This window comes from Camarhynchus parvulus, chromosome 2 (genome assembly GCF_901933205.1).
Source record: "Camarhynchus parvulus chromosome 2, STF_HiC, whole genome shotgun sequence".
Taxonomy (NCBI): domain Eukaryota; kingdom Metazoa; phylum Chordata; class Aves; order Passeriformes; family Thraupidae; genus Camarhynchus; species Camarhynchus parvulus.
This window is the reverse complement of record NC_044572.1, coordinates 69,949,242-69,962,668: the sequence shown is the minus strand read 5'-3', so window position 1 is coordinate 69,962,668 and position 13,427 is coordinate 69,949,242. Positions and strand designations below refer to the sequence as shown.

Sequence of the window (13,427 nt, the reverse complement as noted above, 5' to 3'; positions counted from 1 at the left end):
CCTCCTCTCTGTTCAAGAGAGATAGCACAGGAGAGGCTTTCTGCCATTAGGGTCTGTGATCATAAAGGCCTGGCCATTTGCACTTCTCTGCATGGAGGTGACCTGTGAAATGGCTTTCAGAAAGACAAATGTAATGTGATCCCTTCCTCTGTAAGGAGCCAGGCACTAAAGACAATTGGTCAGTGAGAGTGGGTGGGTCAAAATGGAGAGCCTGCTTAAATGACATCTTGCATATTTTAGGTTTTATCCCTGATTACAGGGTGGAGTGTTCAATACGGTTTTAATAAGATTAAGATGTGCTGAACTTTGAAAGGATGTGCTTTGGAGAGGAATGGTTTTGGTTTTGTTGGGGTCTTTTTGTTTTCAGATGCTAGCATTGGGTGAGGATGGAGGGTAGAACAGTTTCATTTGCTCAGCTTTTTTCAAAGTAAACAGTTTAACTATTGTGTCTCTGTGTAGCCACATTATTTTTTCCAATGGTAGAGAAAGCATTCATTTGTAGGGCAGAAGAATGAAATACTATTATGGTCTGACCACAATCAATATACTTAAATGGACTTACTTGTGCTGTGTGTTAGACTGAACACTGTTCAGCTGGACTGCTCTTGTGGTATTGAGAGGTCTTGGATTCAAACACCAGTAAAGCTGATACTTGACTTTCAGGATGGGGTACTCCCATATGTAGGTGGGCTTTTCAGACTCCTCTGGGAATTTTCACTGAAAGGAGAAAACTTGGATGAGTAGCCCCAGCTTCACGTTGATCCTACTAGTGTTGTACAAAGCACTCATGGTGGGTATTTATGGATCCTTTTCTAAAATTATCAGGAGCCAGAGTTAAAGTGGTGCTCTGATGAATTTAAATTACTGAGGTTGTTTTTAGCATGCTCACTTTCCTGTCAAAGCTGAAATTTATTTATATCAAAACTTGTTTTGATTTCTCCTAGATAACTTCCTGAGGCCTCAGGAGCTTCAAATCAGACTCTGTACTTGGGAAACTGGACCTTTGTACAGGCTTTTTCCTGCTTTTGCTATGGGTGTGGGAATTTTCAACATTTTTCTTACAGGGATATATAGCATCAAAGAAGAAACTTTTAGAGTGTAGTCAGGCTTATGAGCTAGTACTTGTGATTATCCTTTCACAGACCCATGGCGTGCTTTGGACAGAAAACTGATGGGTTTGGAGATGACTCAGATGCGTGATAGTTGATTTAATTTAAAAAGGGAATGGAAAAAGCCAATGTCTTCTGTTTTTTTCCTCTCCTTTGTAATAAAACAGTATGATGTGCACTCCTAGACAATTCCCATATGCTATCCAGTTACTCCTAGTCTCTGAGGTAGGAAAGAGAAGAAACTGTGTCAAACCTGATATCTGTGGGCATGTGATAAATCTTCTCTGCCTGTTTCCAGGGGTAGAAAAGCATTGAGAAAATGTTCTGTTTCATGTTTCTTCATGATGCATATCTCTCCCCACTGTTTCCTTCTTCGCACTTTATAAAATCAGCTTTCCTTCTGTCTTGTGTTGTTTTTTCCCCCCTGAGGAATGCGGTCTGAGGCATAGAATTTTGCTGCTAACACACATTTAATGTATATCGGCATTATCCAACCTTTGTCATGTAAATTTGAAAAAAGAAAACACTTGAATGATTGCAGTCAAGTTAGTGTGAATGAAAGGGTCTGTGTTCTTTAGCAAGGAAACAAGGTAGATGGCTATAAGCAGGCAGAAATCCAGGTAGTGAAGCTTTCCAAGGGTATCTGCAAATCCTGTCTCTCCTTTTTCATCATCCAGGCTTCTGTGTGGTTCTTTGAAGCTGCTTTTGCTGATAAGAGAGAACTGAAAAAGAAGGGCTGTTAAGGTGGTGTTAGGAACGGTCTCTACGGTGTTGTAGGAGAGGGAGAAAGAGGCAACCGAGAGTGTCCTTGTGGCTTGTTGCAGCTCTCACTTTCTGCTGAATATGTACTCCATGCCTACTTACTGAAGTCAGAACCAAACCCATTATTGCTCTGATTAGCTCCTTAAAACAAAAGGTTCGTGTTGAGCATACTACATAAAATCACATGCACGTATAAATATTGATGACTAGTACATGGGAAAAGCAGCCAAGGTATAGACATAATGCGTACGAACTGAGCTTAGTTACCAAGTTGTGAGCACAGTAGCTGATACGATGGAGTAAGATTGGATTATAAGGTCAGCCAGAATTCCTTCTAGCAATAGCTTGAAATCTTATGTTAAGGAAGCTGAATTTTAAATGACAGATAAGTCTCTGACTAATTGCTTGCGCTGTTTCTTCTGGCTTTTATATTTCTCTGTGCAATTTAAAGCAGTCACTCAATCTTCACATACTAATTCCTCTGTTTTTATTTATTAGGTATTGTGGCTTTTGATTGTAGATGTTGCCAATTCCAAATCCAGAATTCTAGCCTTTTCTTTGCAGGGCTAAACTTTGGAGGGACTTGACTGAACAAGTTATATATTTTTCAGTACAGTTTCATATCACAGTTATTTGTGATTTTTTAAACTAGACATAGTTGAGATGTGCTAGTAATAGATGTGCCTTTCAATACTCTACAGAATTATTTTGATATAAGCTGTTTATTAGTTGGGTCCTACGATAAATCTTGAGTTTAGATTTTGGTCTGTGCAACAATACTGGTACAGTGGTAGGAAGTGTCACACTTAAAATGTTTTGCCTTAACAAGGATTTAGATTAGTACATGCTTTTAGATATGTAGGATGCCTGACTCGTTTCTTCTGATGAAAGAACAAGGAGAAAAATCACTGTACTTGAAACTTGAATATGTTTAAATATACACAAAGTAGCTTAATCATCTTGCAGTTGATGGAATTTTAGTCTAGAATACTTTGAAAGATAACTTTTGTGTTACGTAAGAAGTTAATGCAAAACAGTTCTTGACCTAGCCATGCACATGTGTTCCTCTGTAGCTTTTTAAAAAAATGTTTTGACTACCCAATCTTCCCTCCTTGGGGCAAGGCAGGTATGTTCCAAGGGCTTGTGAGGGGTTGGCTAAGCTGTTGCTGATAAGGAGCATGGATTCCTCCATTTCTGTTGTGGTACTAAGGCATACTGATGAACTTCTGCCAGGGGCTGTCATTCTTCCTTCTCAGAGGAGTGTGCGTTCAAGTGGTTATTTTGAGCTTACATTGCCATGCCTCATGTTGAGCATCTAACACTGATCAAACCTGAAAGCTGCTGCTAACTTCAGTGTAATTTTGCTCTTCAATTCCATCAAGACTCAAGCTTTGCCTAAAACAGTTGGTTAGCTCAGAGCTTTTGCCAATACAGCAATTGCTTTAGACAGGATAAGTATCCTTTGGGATGCCAGGGATTTTACTGTGCTTGTGGCTTTATTGTGCTTTTGGAGTATAACAAGTAGAATTCAATTTTTGCATGACTTTAGTAGAAAAAAAGTGCATTTTCAACACTTTGTTCAGCTGTGCTTTATAGGGGCTGAATTGGGAAGGAAGGGGAAAGATCAGTTGAGCATTCACTGGGTCCCATCCTACAGAAGTGGTACGTGCTGTCATAAAAGTCATGGCAAGTACTGGTGACTTTGTAAGTCTTTTTTTTTTACCCCATCTATTACGTTTTCACCTCTTTAATATCAGTGCATAGAACTGTATAACTTGAAAGTGGAGTTTTTTGAGGCCCTCTTAATAAGGAATCACTTGAAATGTATTGCTAAAGTATTCTTTTAAAGAAATACATGTAAGGAATTTGACCAGAATTTAGCACAAGTCTTCCCAGTGTAAGACTAACTCTGTTTTAAATTTACTTTGACCAAAAATACTTGGTAGATTATGTCACTGAAGAACTTAGTCAGTAGCTTCCTTAAATGAATCCTAAGTTCAAGATGGGAAAGTTGTTTTAGATAAGACTTCCTGGAAGCCTCTAGACCAATATTGCAGCTTTTTGCGACTTTGTTAAAGCACAGGAGGAAGATGACATTTTTTTCTTGATGGTACATTTTCAGGACATCTCAGTTATTTCTCCTTGGAGAAGTGACATATGGTTCTTTCCCAAAAGAGTTGGTATTGAGTTTTCCTAGGTGACTCTCTCCCTTTTATAAGCTTTCTTCAAAAAGAGATATTTGAACAAAACGACAGAATTCAGCCTGCATCTCCATTGTATTTTTAATACAAAAGTTAAACCAAACTTCTGCTTCCAAGCAGAAGTTTGGACATCAAGTGTGCCTTTATTTTGCTAAAGTAAACATCCCTGCCTGCCTGCCTGGATTTCCTGCAGACAAGTGAAGTGAATGGGGATGCAAAGGTCTGAGAGTGAATGTGAAGGACCCGTGTTTCAGCTGCAGGAGTAGTCTGTAGGGATAGATGGGGTGAAGAGTTTAAGAACCAGGTGGCTTTTCAGTTTGTTGGTGGTCACTCTGTATTTATAGATGTTTGCTTGTACAAAATGAACTTCAAAATCTGTCAAAATAACATTGAAGCAGCTAGATCTTGAGTTCACTTGCTACAATCAGAGCAGTTGCATTCCAAGGCTTTGTGTTTGCTGTCTCTACATAGTAATCCAGATGAATTCCACTGTGCTTGCATGCTTTTAATTGCAAATAGCATCCTGTCCACTGCTACATATCCTGCTTTAGCTTGTAGCCTTTATTAGGTTGTCCTAGTGTAGGAGTTGTGCTGGTTAGCAATGACTCTTCGATGAATTCTGCTGAATCACTGTTAGGTTTGCCTTCAGAAGCTTTTGCTTATATTTGCTTATATACTTTGATACTTAGGTTTTGACATGAGAGGTATTACAGCCATCATCCATGGATCTACATGGCACTTGATAGAAAACCTTTTCAAAGAAGTAATTTTTGTTGCATTTTGCCTGTGATATCCTTTGAAGTGTTGATACCATGGTTTTAGGACTCCTGTGTCAAGCTAGTGAGTCTTGTTGAGAACAAGATAAAGGGAATGATAAGTGAAGACTGAACTCTGTCTCAGTGGGGAAAGAGGGATATTTTCTGAATTATTAAATACATACAAACCTTTCCTCCAGTGAGGACTTACTCTGAACTGTAAGGCAGGATTATGGCTATAAAACTATTAACTATGTTTTATTGTATCATATCATGTAGTGGTAATCCTTGTTTTTAAGGGTAATCTTCCCGTAAAGTAAGAGGAACATGTTTTACAAAGACTAAAGTGTTGTCTGTGTTCTACTCTGCCAGTTTTGTCTCATATTGAATGTTTCCTTAAAGAAAAGGATGAGTTTAACACAGTTCAGTAAAGTTCATCATTTGGAGTCTGCTTTTCTTTCTCAGGTGAAAAGGTAGTAGAGCCTTCAAGTAGTAGAGCTTGAGGTGCTAATTCCTAAAGGAAACTTAACTACTTCAGTTTCCCCCAGCACCCATACAATACAGAGTGCCGCAAAATGAGGAGTATAATGAGTAAACTATGGAACTATGCTGATAGTTACGTGCCCTTAAGAACAGTATAATGGTGACCAAGTTCCTCCTTGACCAAGCAGTATAGAATCAGTCTGCAGCCTTGTGTTAAGGCTTGCAGCAATCTTTGAGAGTCTAAGTAGATTTGAGGGAAAAAATTCAATTGCTAATTTTGGAATGATTTGACAGGTGAAACTTTGATATATGTTCTTGGTCTGTTACCTTTGCAAAAGCAGCCTGCTAGTAGAGACTGTGAGGTGAATCTTTGGTCTTAGTTAAATATAAAACCTGCTAATTCTGTGCCTTTGTTCCTGAATTAAGACAGTGGGGACAAGAAAAAATACTTCTAATAAGCATGTGCTGTATGTAGGTTTTCTTTGTAAGTTTCAAATAAAAAAGAGAGCAGTACAATAGTTTGAGGTTTTACCTTTTTTTTTTCTTTCTTCCTTTGCCCACCCTCTTTTTTTCTTTTTAAATCTCACTTGCTGCTTTATTTTTATCTCATTGCACTGAGGCTTGCCTGAAGTCATCACTGCTGTCCTTAGTTTGACGAGAATGAAAGGGGAAGCAGCCTTACATGACTGAAAAGCTTCAAAAACATTGCAGACAGTAGTTACATCTGTATTTAATGAAAGGGCTTGAGCAAAAGTAGAAATCTGCAGAATGATCTGGCAGTAAGGTTTTCAGCAACAGCAATTGCAGCATAATTTCCCAAAAGGTGGGCAAAGACACTCAAGGGCTTTCCGTGTTTTGAGCTAATTGAGACCTCTTTGCACTTGCATTTAGGCAGGACCAGAGCTGAGCTTTAGTTTGCAGTCTCGCAGGCAGGGTGGGATGAGCTGTTCTGGTTTCAGTTCAATGGGGTGGTGGGGATGGTGCTCCAGATGTGAACTCAGAGGCTGCCACCCACCCTGCTGGCTCCCCCTGACCAGCTAGGGAATAGCCCAGCTTTCCCAAGTGGATTCAGATCAAAACCTTCAAAACTGAATGGTGGTTTTTGGATGTTCTTTTGCTCCAATGCGTACAAGAATTGATATTCACAGAATATTTGTGTGTGTAATATCTTGTTTCTGAAATGACTTGCTGAAAGCCGTGTGTGGGTTTGATTACATATCCTCTCCAGCAGCAGCCACTGTGTCACAGCTCTGGCCCCTACGTGCCATTCCTCTGCTCTCCATGCTGAACTACTCACCATGAGCTGTCCCTGAGGCCTCTCAGTGAAAAGGAGAAGCAAGAAATGAAAGCAGCCTGTTTTGTCTGAAAGGGCTCGGGGACACCTTGCGAGGAACACCAGATGTGGTAGGGCTGATGCAATGCTGACCTCGGGTTGGGGGCCCAACACTGTGCAGAGTAGGATGATCTCTGTAACTGCTCAGCTGTAGCAGGAAAAGTACATCCCTAAATTAGGCACTCAGAGTTAATTCAGTCACTTCTGAGAAGTCTCAAACTTCAACACTATTCCTACTGAATAATAACTTAAGCCTCTCTTACCACTGGCAAATACCTGAGATGGCTTGGGGGGCGGGCAGTCTCTCCAGCTGGCTGGGCTGCCTGCACCATGCAGGTCACGAGGAATTTTTAGTTTTCATTCCATCAAACCAATATTAGTAATAAAAATAAGACCTGCTGCACAGAAGTGAATGTGTTTCTTATGTCAACACTTTCCCCTACTCTTATTTTGGTAATGTCTTAAGTCGCTCTTTAGAGACAGACTTTATTGGCTGTGCTTTTCAAACAGGGGGGAATACTAAGTACTTGCAACTTAATCAGCTGTATTGCTGAAGAGAGGGGTTTTTTCTCCCCAAGTACTTTTATGTCCCATAATGAGCTGGTATTTTATAACTTCTGATGGTAATGTATTCCATATGCCTTTCATCGCTGGGATAAAGAGCTTTACTCCAGAATCCAAAGCAAGTGGCTGTGGGTATTTATTTAATAAAGTTTGGAGTCTCTGCACCAAGCAGGATGTCAGTGTGTTGTCTACCTAGAGCTTCCTTAGGCTGCTTGTGGTGAGATCTTAGTTCTTTAACATCATGGAAAGATTACTCCTGTCCCATTCTGCTTCCTATGAGTCCAGGGTAGGTTCTGTGATTCTGAAGACAGTCCTGCTGTTTCAATCAAATTCCTTGCTTTTCTTTATCCTTGTTTCCCTCCCGGACTTGGGAGGAGTTAAAACTGAGAGGAATTCAGCCATGAATATCAAGATAGCCAAATGAGTGGTCTGCTCATAATTCCTTGAGGCATCTCTTCTAATGCCTTGTACAGAACAAAAGTCCTGTTGTGGGGGTGCTTAGGAGTTGCTGTAGTCTTGGAGACTTGACAGGAATGAAAAGTAATCTTTTTATGGTTTCTTGCTAAAATACTCAAACTGCTTTGGTTGGGCTTAGCATTTGAAAAACGTTTTCTGGTATGTGACTCTTCTAGATGTTCTGGCTTATTTGCCTTCACTCTGATCAGTGAAACAATAATTATATTTTAAGTTTTTGGCAGGATTCAAATTTATGTTTCAAGTTGCGAAGGATCATGATTACCATTTTATCTGCATGACTGTTGGCTTTGGTATATTATCACAGGCCCCTGTGAAAACTCGTTTGCTTCCTTCAGGGTTAGTTAAAACTGAAGATTCATCTGTATGTGAACCTCATGCAGCCTTCTAAGTCTTGAATGGGAAGTCTGTAATGCAGATTGAGGAACATAATTTCAGAACTGCTGATGCTTTTACTGAAAACAGTGCTTCCACTGGCACTGTTAGAGGCAGGGTACCTCAAAACCAACAGGTTTTTGGTGGTGATGCTGTAGTTGTGCCATAATTTGTGGTGTTTGATTCATGGCCTGAAGGCATTCTGCTGTAGTCCAAATTGCTCCCCATCTTTCTGTACTCTTGGAAGAAAAAATGTCATTTGCCTTCTGATTTGATTGTTTTCCAGGTCATAGAGAAGGGAGGTGCAGTTCTGAGCCTTTCCCTCGTCCTTCACTCCCCAGCCTGGCAGGGATGAGCCCTCTTGCAGGAGACTCTGCCACCTGCTGCTTTCCTCCCTGAAGTGAGGAATCTAAGCCAGCCTTAGATTGCTTCACGCTTTCCAAACCTCATCCCACTTCTGCCGTAGCAGAGCTCACTGTCATTTAAACTTTTCTTGCTTTTATGTTCTCTTGGCAGCTAATACCTGAGCTCTTTAAAGCTCAGTCTGTCCAAGCTTATTTTTTAGTAGGCAAGGCTGCTACTTTTCAAACAGCTTTTGCTCACAGTTACCTGCAAAAAATACTTGGGCAGATTTATGAATCTAGGAATTTAGTTCCACAACTAGCTGGTATGTCCTTGACTAACCTCTGTTTAAAACCAAAATAAGCCAGTAGCTTTTGACTCTTTTCTTCCTCCACTTGCATGATAATAGTATCACAGTGTTTTATCAAATATCAATGATGACAGTCCTTAAGCAGGAAGAAAACTGAATATGTGAGCAGATTGCGTCTCAGGCAACAACATGTGATTCAATATTAAACATGAGCTTTTCAAGTTACAGAATCAGGGAAGAGCCCAGGTTGGAAGGAACCTTGAAAGATCATCTGGTGCAACCAGATGGTTGGTTATGTAGTGAAGTAGACAAGAAATGGAAGAGAGAAACCATTTGCTTTAATGAAATTGGTCCAGTGTTTATTTCTGTATGTTCTCATCAAGAACCTTCTGGCTTTCACTTAGCAAAGGACAGTACTTGCTGGGAAAAAAGCACCTTAAATACTTTGAAGGGTTCCTTTGAGTTTAAAGGGTTTGGTGTTTTTTTCCCCCTTGTATTTATAGGAGTAACTGAAGGTTCTTGCTCCAGTAATTTTCTAGTCAAATATGAAGTTTGAGAGAAAATACAGTTCATATCTAACAGGAATACTTCTAGTGATAGCTCTCTTCCAGGTTTTTTAGTAAACCTTTACTAATGATACTAATTGTTATTGTATCTTGTGATTGACAAACTCTGAGAATTTGCATTAAATTTTAGGAACTACTTTATAGAGATCTATGAATAGATTTACAGATCCAGTTGTGCCTAAAATCATGTACTTAGTCCAAGAGGGTCTGGTCCTAGAAAGCAGATTCCTCAGGCATCTTAATTTATTTTCCCCTGTAACTTTTTCCAAGACTAGCTTTTCAGTACCTCTTGTGAAGTGCGAGTGCCTAGTGTGGTAGTCTTTTTACCACTGGACTCGGCAGGATAATGCTACTACTTGATTGTCCCAGAATGCTGTTGTGCTTCCTACCAAGCATCTTGGCTGCAGCACTGTAGCCAGAGCTTATACTCTTTGCTATCCATGATATTCCTAAAAAAATTCTGAGGTTTGGTGTTTTCCAGGACACAGGTCTGCCTAGATTAAGTGCAAATTATGCCCTTTGTTCCTGAATGTTTGTGAAAGTTGCATCATGCAAAATGAGGTTGTCTTCCCAAGAGATTATGTCTTGCAGTCTTAAGGTGTTTCTGTCAGCAGCATGTTCTGCTTTTCCTGGGAAGTTAGAGAGCACACAGTCAGAAAACAGACCTGGGAAGGTGATCATGAAACAAAATTTTAGAGGTGCAGCTGCACACATCCCTTACAGCTATTCCTTATACAGTTGTGCTATTAGTATTTACCAAGCACTTTTTACTCCATTACAGAGATGTGGTTGTTTGTCTGTGTTAATTCTTTAATCAGTGCTTTGTGGCATTCCACACAAGCTAGATAAATTCTCAGTTACATTAAGAACTAAATGTTTCGTATTCCAAATGTAGTATTTGATTCAGCTTTTGTGTTTGTTAGGGCCGAGTTGCTCTAATTTACTCATTTGTGTTCTCTATCAGCAGTCTTGTGGCTTTGCACAGAACGGGTGTCCCATTTCCCTCTGTTAGACAAAGAGTTAATCCACAGCTTCTGTGGCTGGATATGAATTTGCTTGGCAGTGTAACTACTGCTTTCTTGGAGCACCTATTTTTGAATTTGATGCTGATACCTTGTGGGCATTAAAGTTTCAGTGTTTCAGCTTCAAGCAACAGTGATGTTCCTGCAGATCCAAACTGGCAGACGTTGGTAGCCTAAATGCTGGTGTTTATTAGAGCAGAGCAAGGCTTGAGGGTAACTATGCCAAGTGTTGGCTCATTAAATTGGCAGGAAGATTCAAAAAGGCTGCTTTTAAAGATAAGGACAAGAATTGGCATGGGCTAGGCAGGGGTGAGAGAATGGCAGTGAATAGGGCATGTGGTAGGTGTCTTCTATCTTTCTGTAGACAATTTTAAAGCAAGAGCAGACTCATTGAGACAAATGAGCTGTCATGCAAGCAGGAATAATAGCAAGTTGAAGTAATAGTGTGCAGCACTTGTCACTGCTGGAGATCAGTAGGCACAGCTCTGAAATATTAGTGTTAGAATCAACTCTTTGCTTTTCTGGAGTCCTAATGAGTTATTAATTCCTTGTATTTAGGAATTTTGTAAACATTAGTGTGGGGAAATTAGTGATTTGTCTTTTATCGTGATGGGGAAGCTACTTGAAATTAACATATCCTTTGGTTTGTTTATCCAGGGGAGCTCCCTCCCAAGGTTCATTGACACTGGTGTTCTTACATAAATTTGAACTGGTTTAACCTGAACATGATTAGCTCTTGTCTCTGTTTGCAAAATACTTAGATGTATTTGGATTACTCAAATCTGGGCTGGACTGTTTAGGGTTTGATAGGGTAGCTTGGTGTAGATAAATCAGATTAGAATGAGTAAATTGTGTCTCCCGTTTACATCCTGAAGAGCAGAGTGAGAGATGCTTGTCTTTGTGTTGCCATCGCTCATGATGTTTTCTGTAGAGTAGAATCTTGTTAATAGATTAGATTAGTAGAATCTGAGACATTTAAAGTCATTTAACAGATTTGGTCTAATTGGTAGTTATGCTAATAGCCTGAATTACTAAAAAGAATGAATTCATTGTAACATGCACAAAGTAACCTCACTCTTTCCGAATCTTTACTCAGACTAAAGCAGGGTCTTTGAGGGATTTCATCTAGGTTGCCCCTGCTAACGTAATGGCTGAGTGTGCTGCCTCTGCTGTGGGGTTTGGACTGAGCAGTGTGGGCTGGGGGAGGTAGGGCCTGTGTTCTTTGGGAAGCTTTTGAAGCTGTTTGAACCACAACCTGAAGGATAGCCAGGAGAGACATGGAAATGCAAAGATACGGGTCAGCATGCAGTACATCACCCCTTCTGCAGTTACCACACGCCTTGTGAACTCAACAGGAGCCAGTTCCTTATTGTTGCGGATGAACATTTGATTTCCAGGTTCCAGAGAGAAGCCTGATACCATTAATTGGCGCTTCTATGGTTATTGCAGATTATTTAATGTGACCTGCTCCTCATCATACCAACCTGTCATATCCTTCTACCTATGGAAAAAGACTGTACTGAAGCTAATATTAAATTACCTGCTTGCATGGTTTTGAAGCTGTACATCATTTGCCATGCTGTAATTTGTAGCTTGAAAATTTCCTGATTAAGTCTCAGGATGACTTGAGTGAAAGAGGCAAAGATTTTCTGTGATTAAGTGGATGCTTTTGTTTCTATTTCAGGAAAGCCCCACAGCACTGGCAGCTCCGAACGGATTCAGCTCTCAGGAATGTACAATGTTCGAAAAGGGAAAATACATTTGCCAGTCAACAGATGGACAAGACGCCAAGCTATCCTTTGTGGAACATGCCTAATTGTCTCATCAGTAAAAGAAAGCCAGACTGGAAAGATGCATGTCCTCCCTTTAATTGGCGGAAAAGTAAGATACTTTATTTTATTTATTTGCTTGGTTAACCTGTGTCTCTTTATGAAGAGAAGATTGCATTCAATTAGGATGATTCTGACCCTCTAAAAGCTTGTTTCTATAAATGGGATTGTCAAAGTATATAAATGACTTTTGGTTATGGTTGGTCGTATTTAATGATTTAGAATATTTGAATTAAAATTACAAAGAAAAGCAATGGATGCACAATCAGTGTCTTTTTCTTCTGTGCAGTGTTAAGTGGTTTATGTATGCAGTAGCATACAGCCAGAGGATACCTGCAGGTCTGTTGTGTATGATCTCTGCTGTTCCTCCTCATGCAGGTTTTATCCATGCTGGGTTATTCTTAAGTTCTGAAAATTAACAAGTAAGGGCACGGGTTTATTCTGAACATAGTGGGGGTTTTGAGTATTCAGCATTGTATGAGTAGTGGTCTGTTGTAAGCTAACAGCAACAAACATTTTTCCTTGTGAAAAGCTAAAACCGGACTTTTTTCTGATAGATTACATCTAAAACTCAGGAGTTCCAGACTGAACACAAGGAAATATATTTTTTCCCACTGGGATGGTGACTGAGCACTGCCATGGGTTACCCAGATGGGTGATGGCATATCCATGACCCCTGGAGATACGTAAAAACCATCTGGACATGGTCCTGGGCAGCTGGCTTTAAGTGGACCTGTTTGAGCAGTGTGTTGAACCAGATGACCTCTGGAGGTCCCTTCCAACCTTAACTCTTCTCTGAAACTGTACTGAAGACAGTAAGATTACAACGTCACTGTTTTAACCTAAGCAGTGTTTCAGAAAACTATTATTGGCTTGTTTAACTGAGGTAATGGGAAAAGAATCATAATCTTGAGGATGAATTTACAGTTTAAGTAATCTTCCTTTACCTTACATACTGGTAAGTTGAATTCTAAAGAGTTATTTGGAGAGAAACAAGCTTCACAGTATTATATATGCAGACTAGAGTTGATTCATTAATATTCTATACTAGGTGTGTGAAAAGCAGAGCTGCCTTCTACGAGCTGTTTTTCCTGCCTCTTTTATGATTCTTCACATGATTCTCCAACTCTTCCTGGGAGATACTGAAGTAGAAACATTGTCTTCTTTTGGCAACAGTGTGTGAACTCTGGAGAGTGAATTGTACTCTTGGCTGTAGATTGCTGGAAAGGACAGGATTAAGGTTCCCATCAGCCTTCTCTTTGAGATAAATATTCTTTTCATCTCAATATATTTCTTTTAATT

General features: G+C 39.9%; 1 protein-coding gene across 1 annotated transcript in view; it reads left to right on the top strand.

Moving 5' to 3' along the window:
• PHLPP1 (PH domain and leucine rich repeat protein phosphatase 1) overlaps window positions 1-13,427 on the top strand; it is a 135,665-nt gene that overhangs the window by 60,696 nt on the left and 61,542 nt on the right. Inside the window, 1 exon segment of the mRNA XM_030943948.1 lies at window positions 11,981-12,177. Coding sequence (XP_030799808.1) covers window positions 11,981-12,177 — 197 coding nt within the window.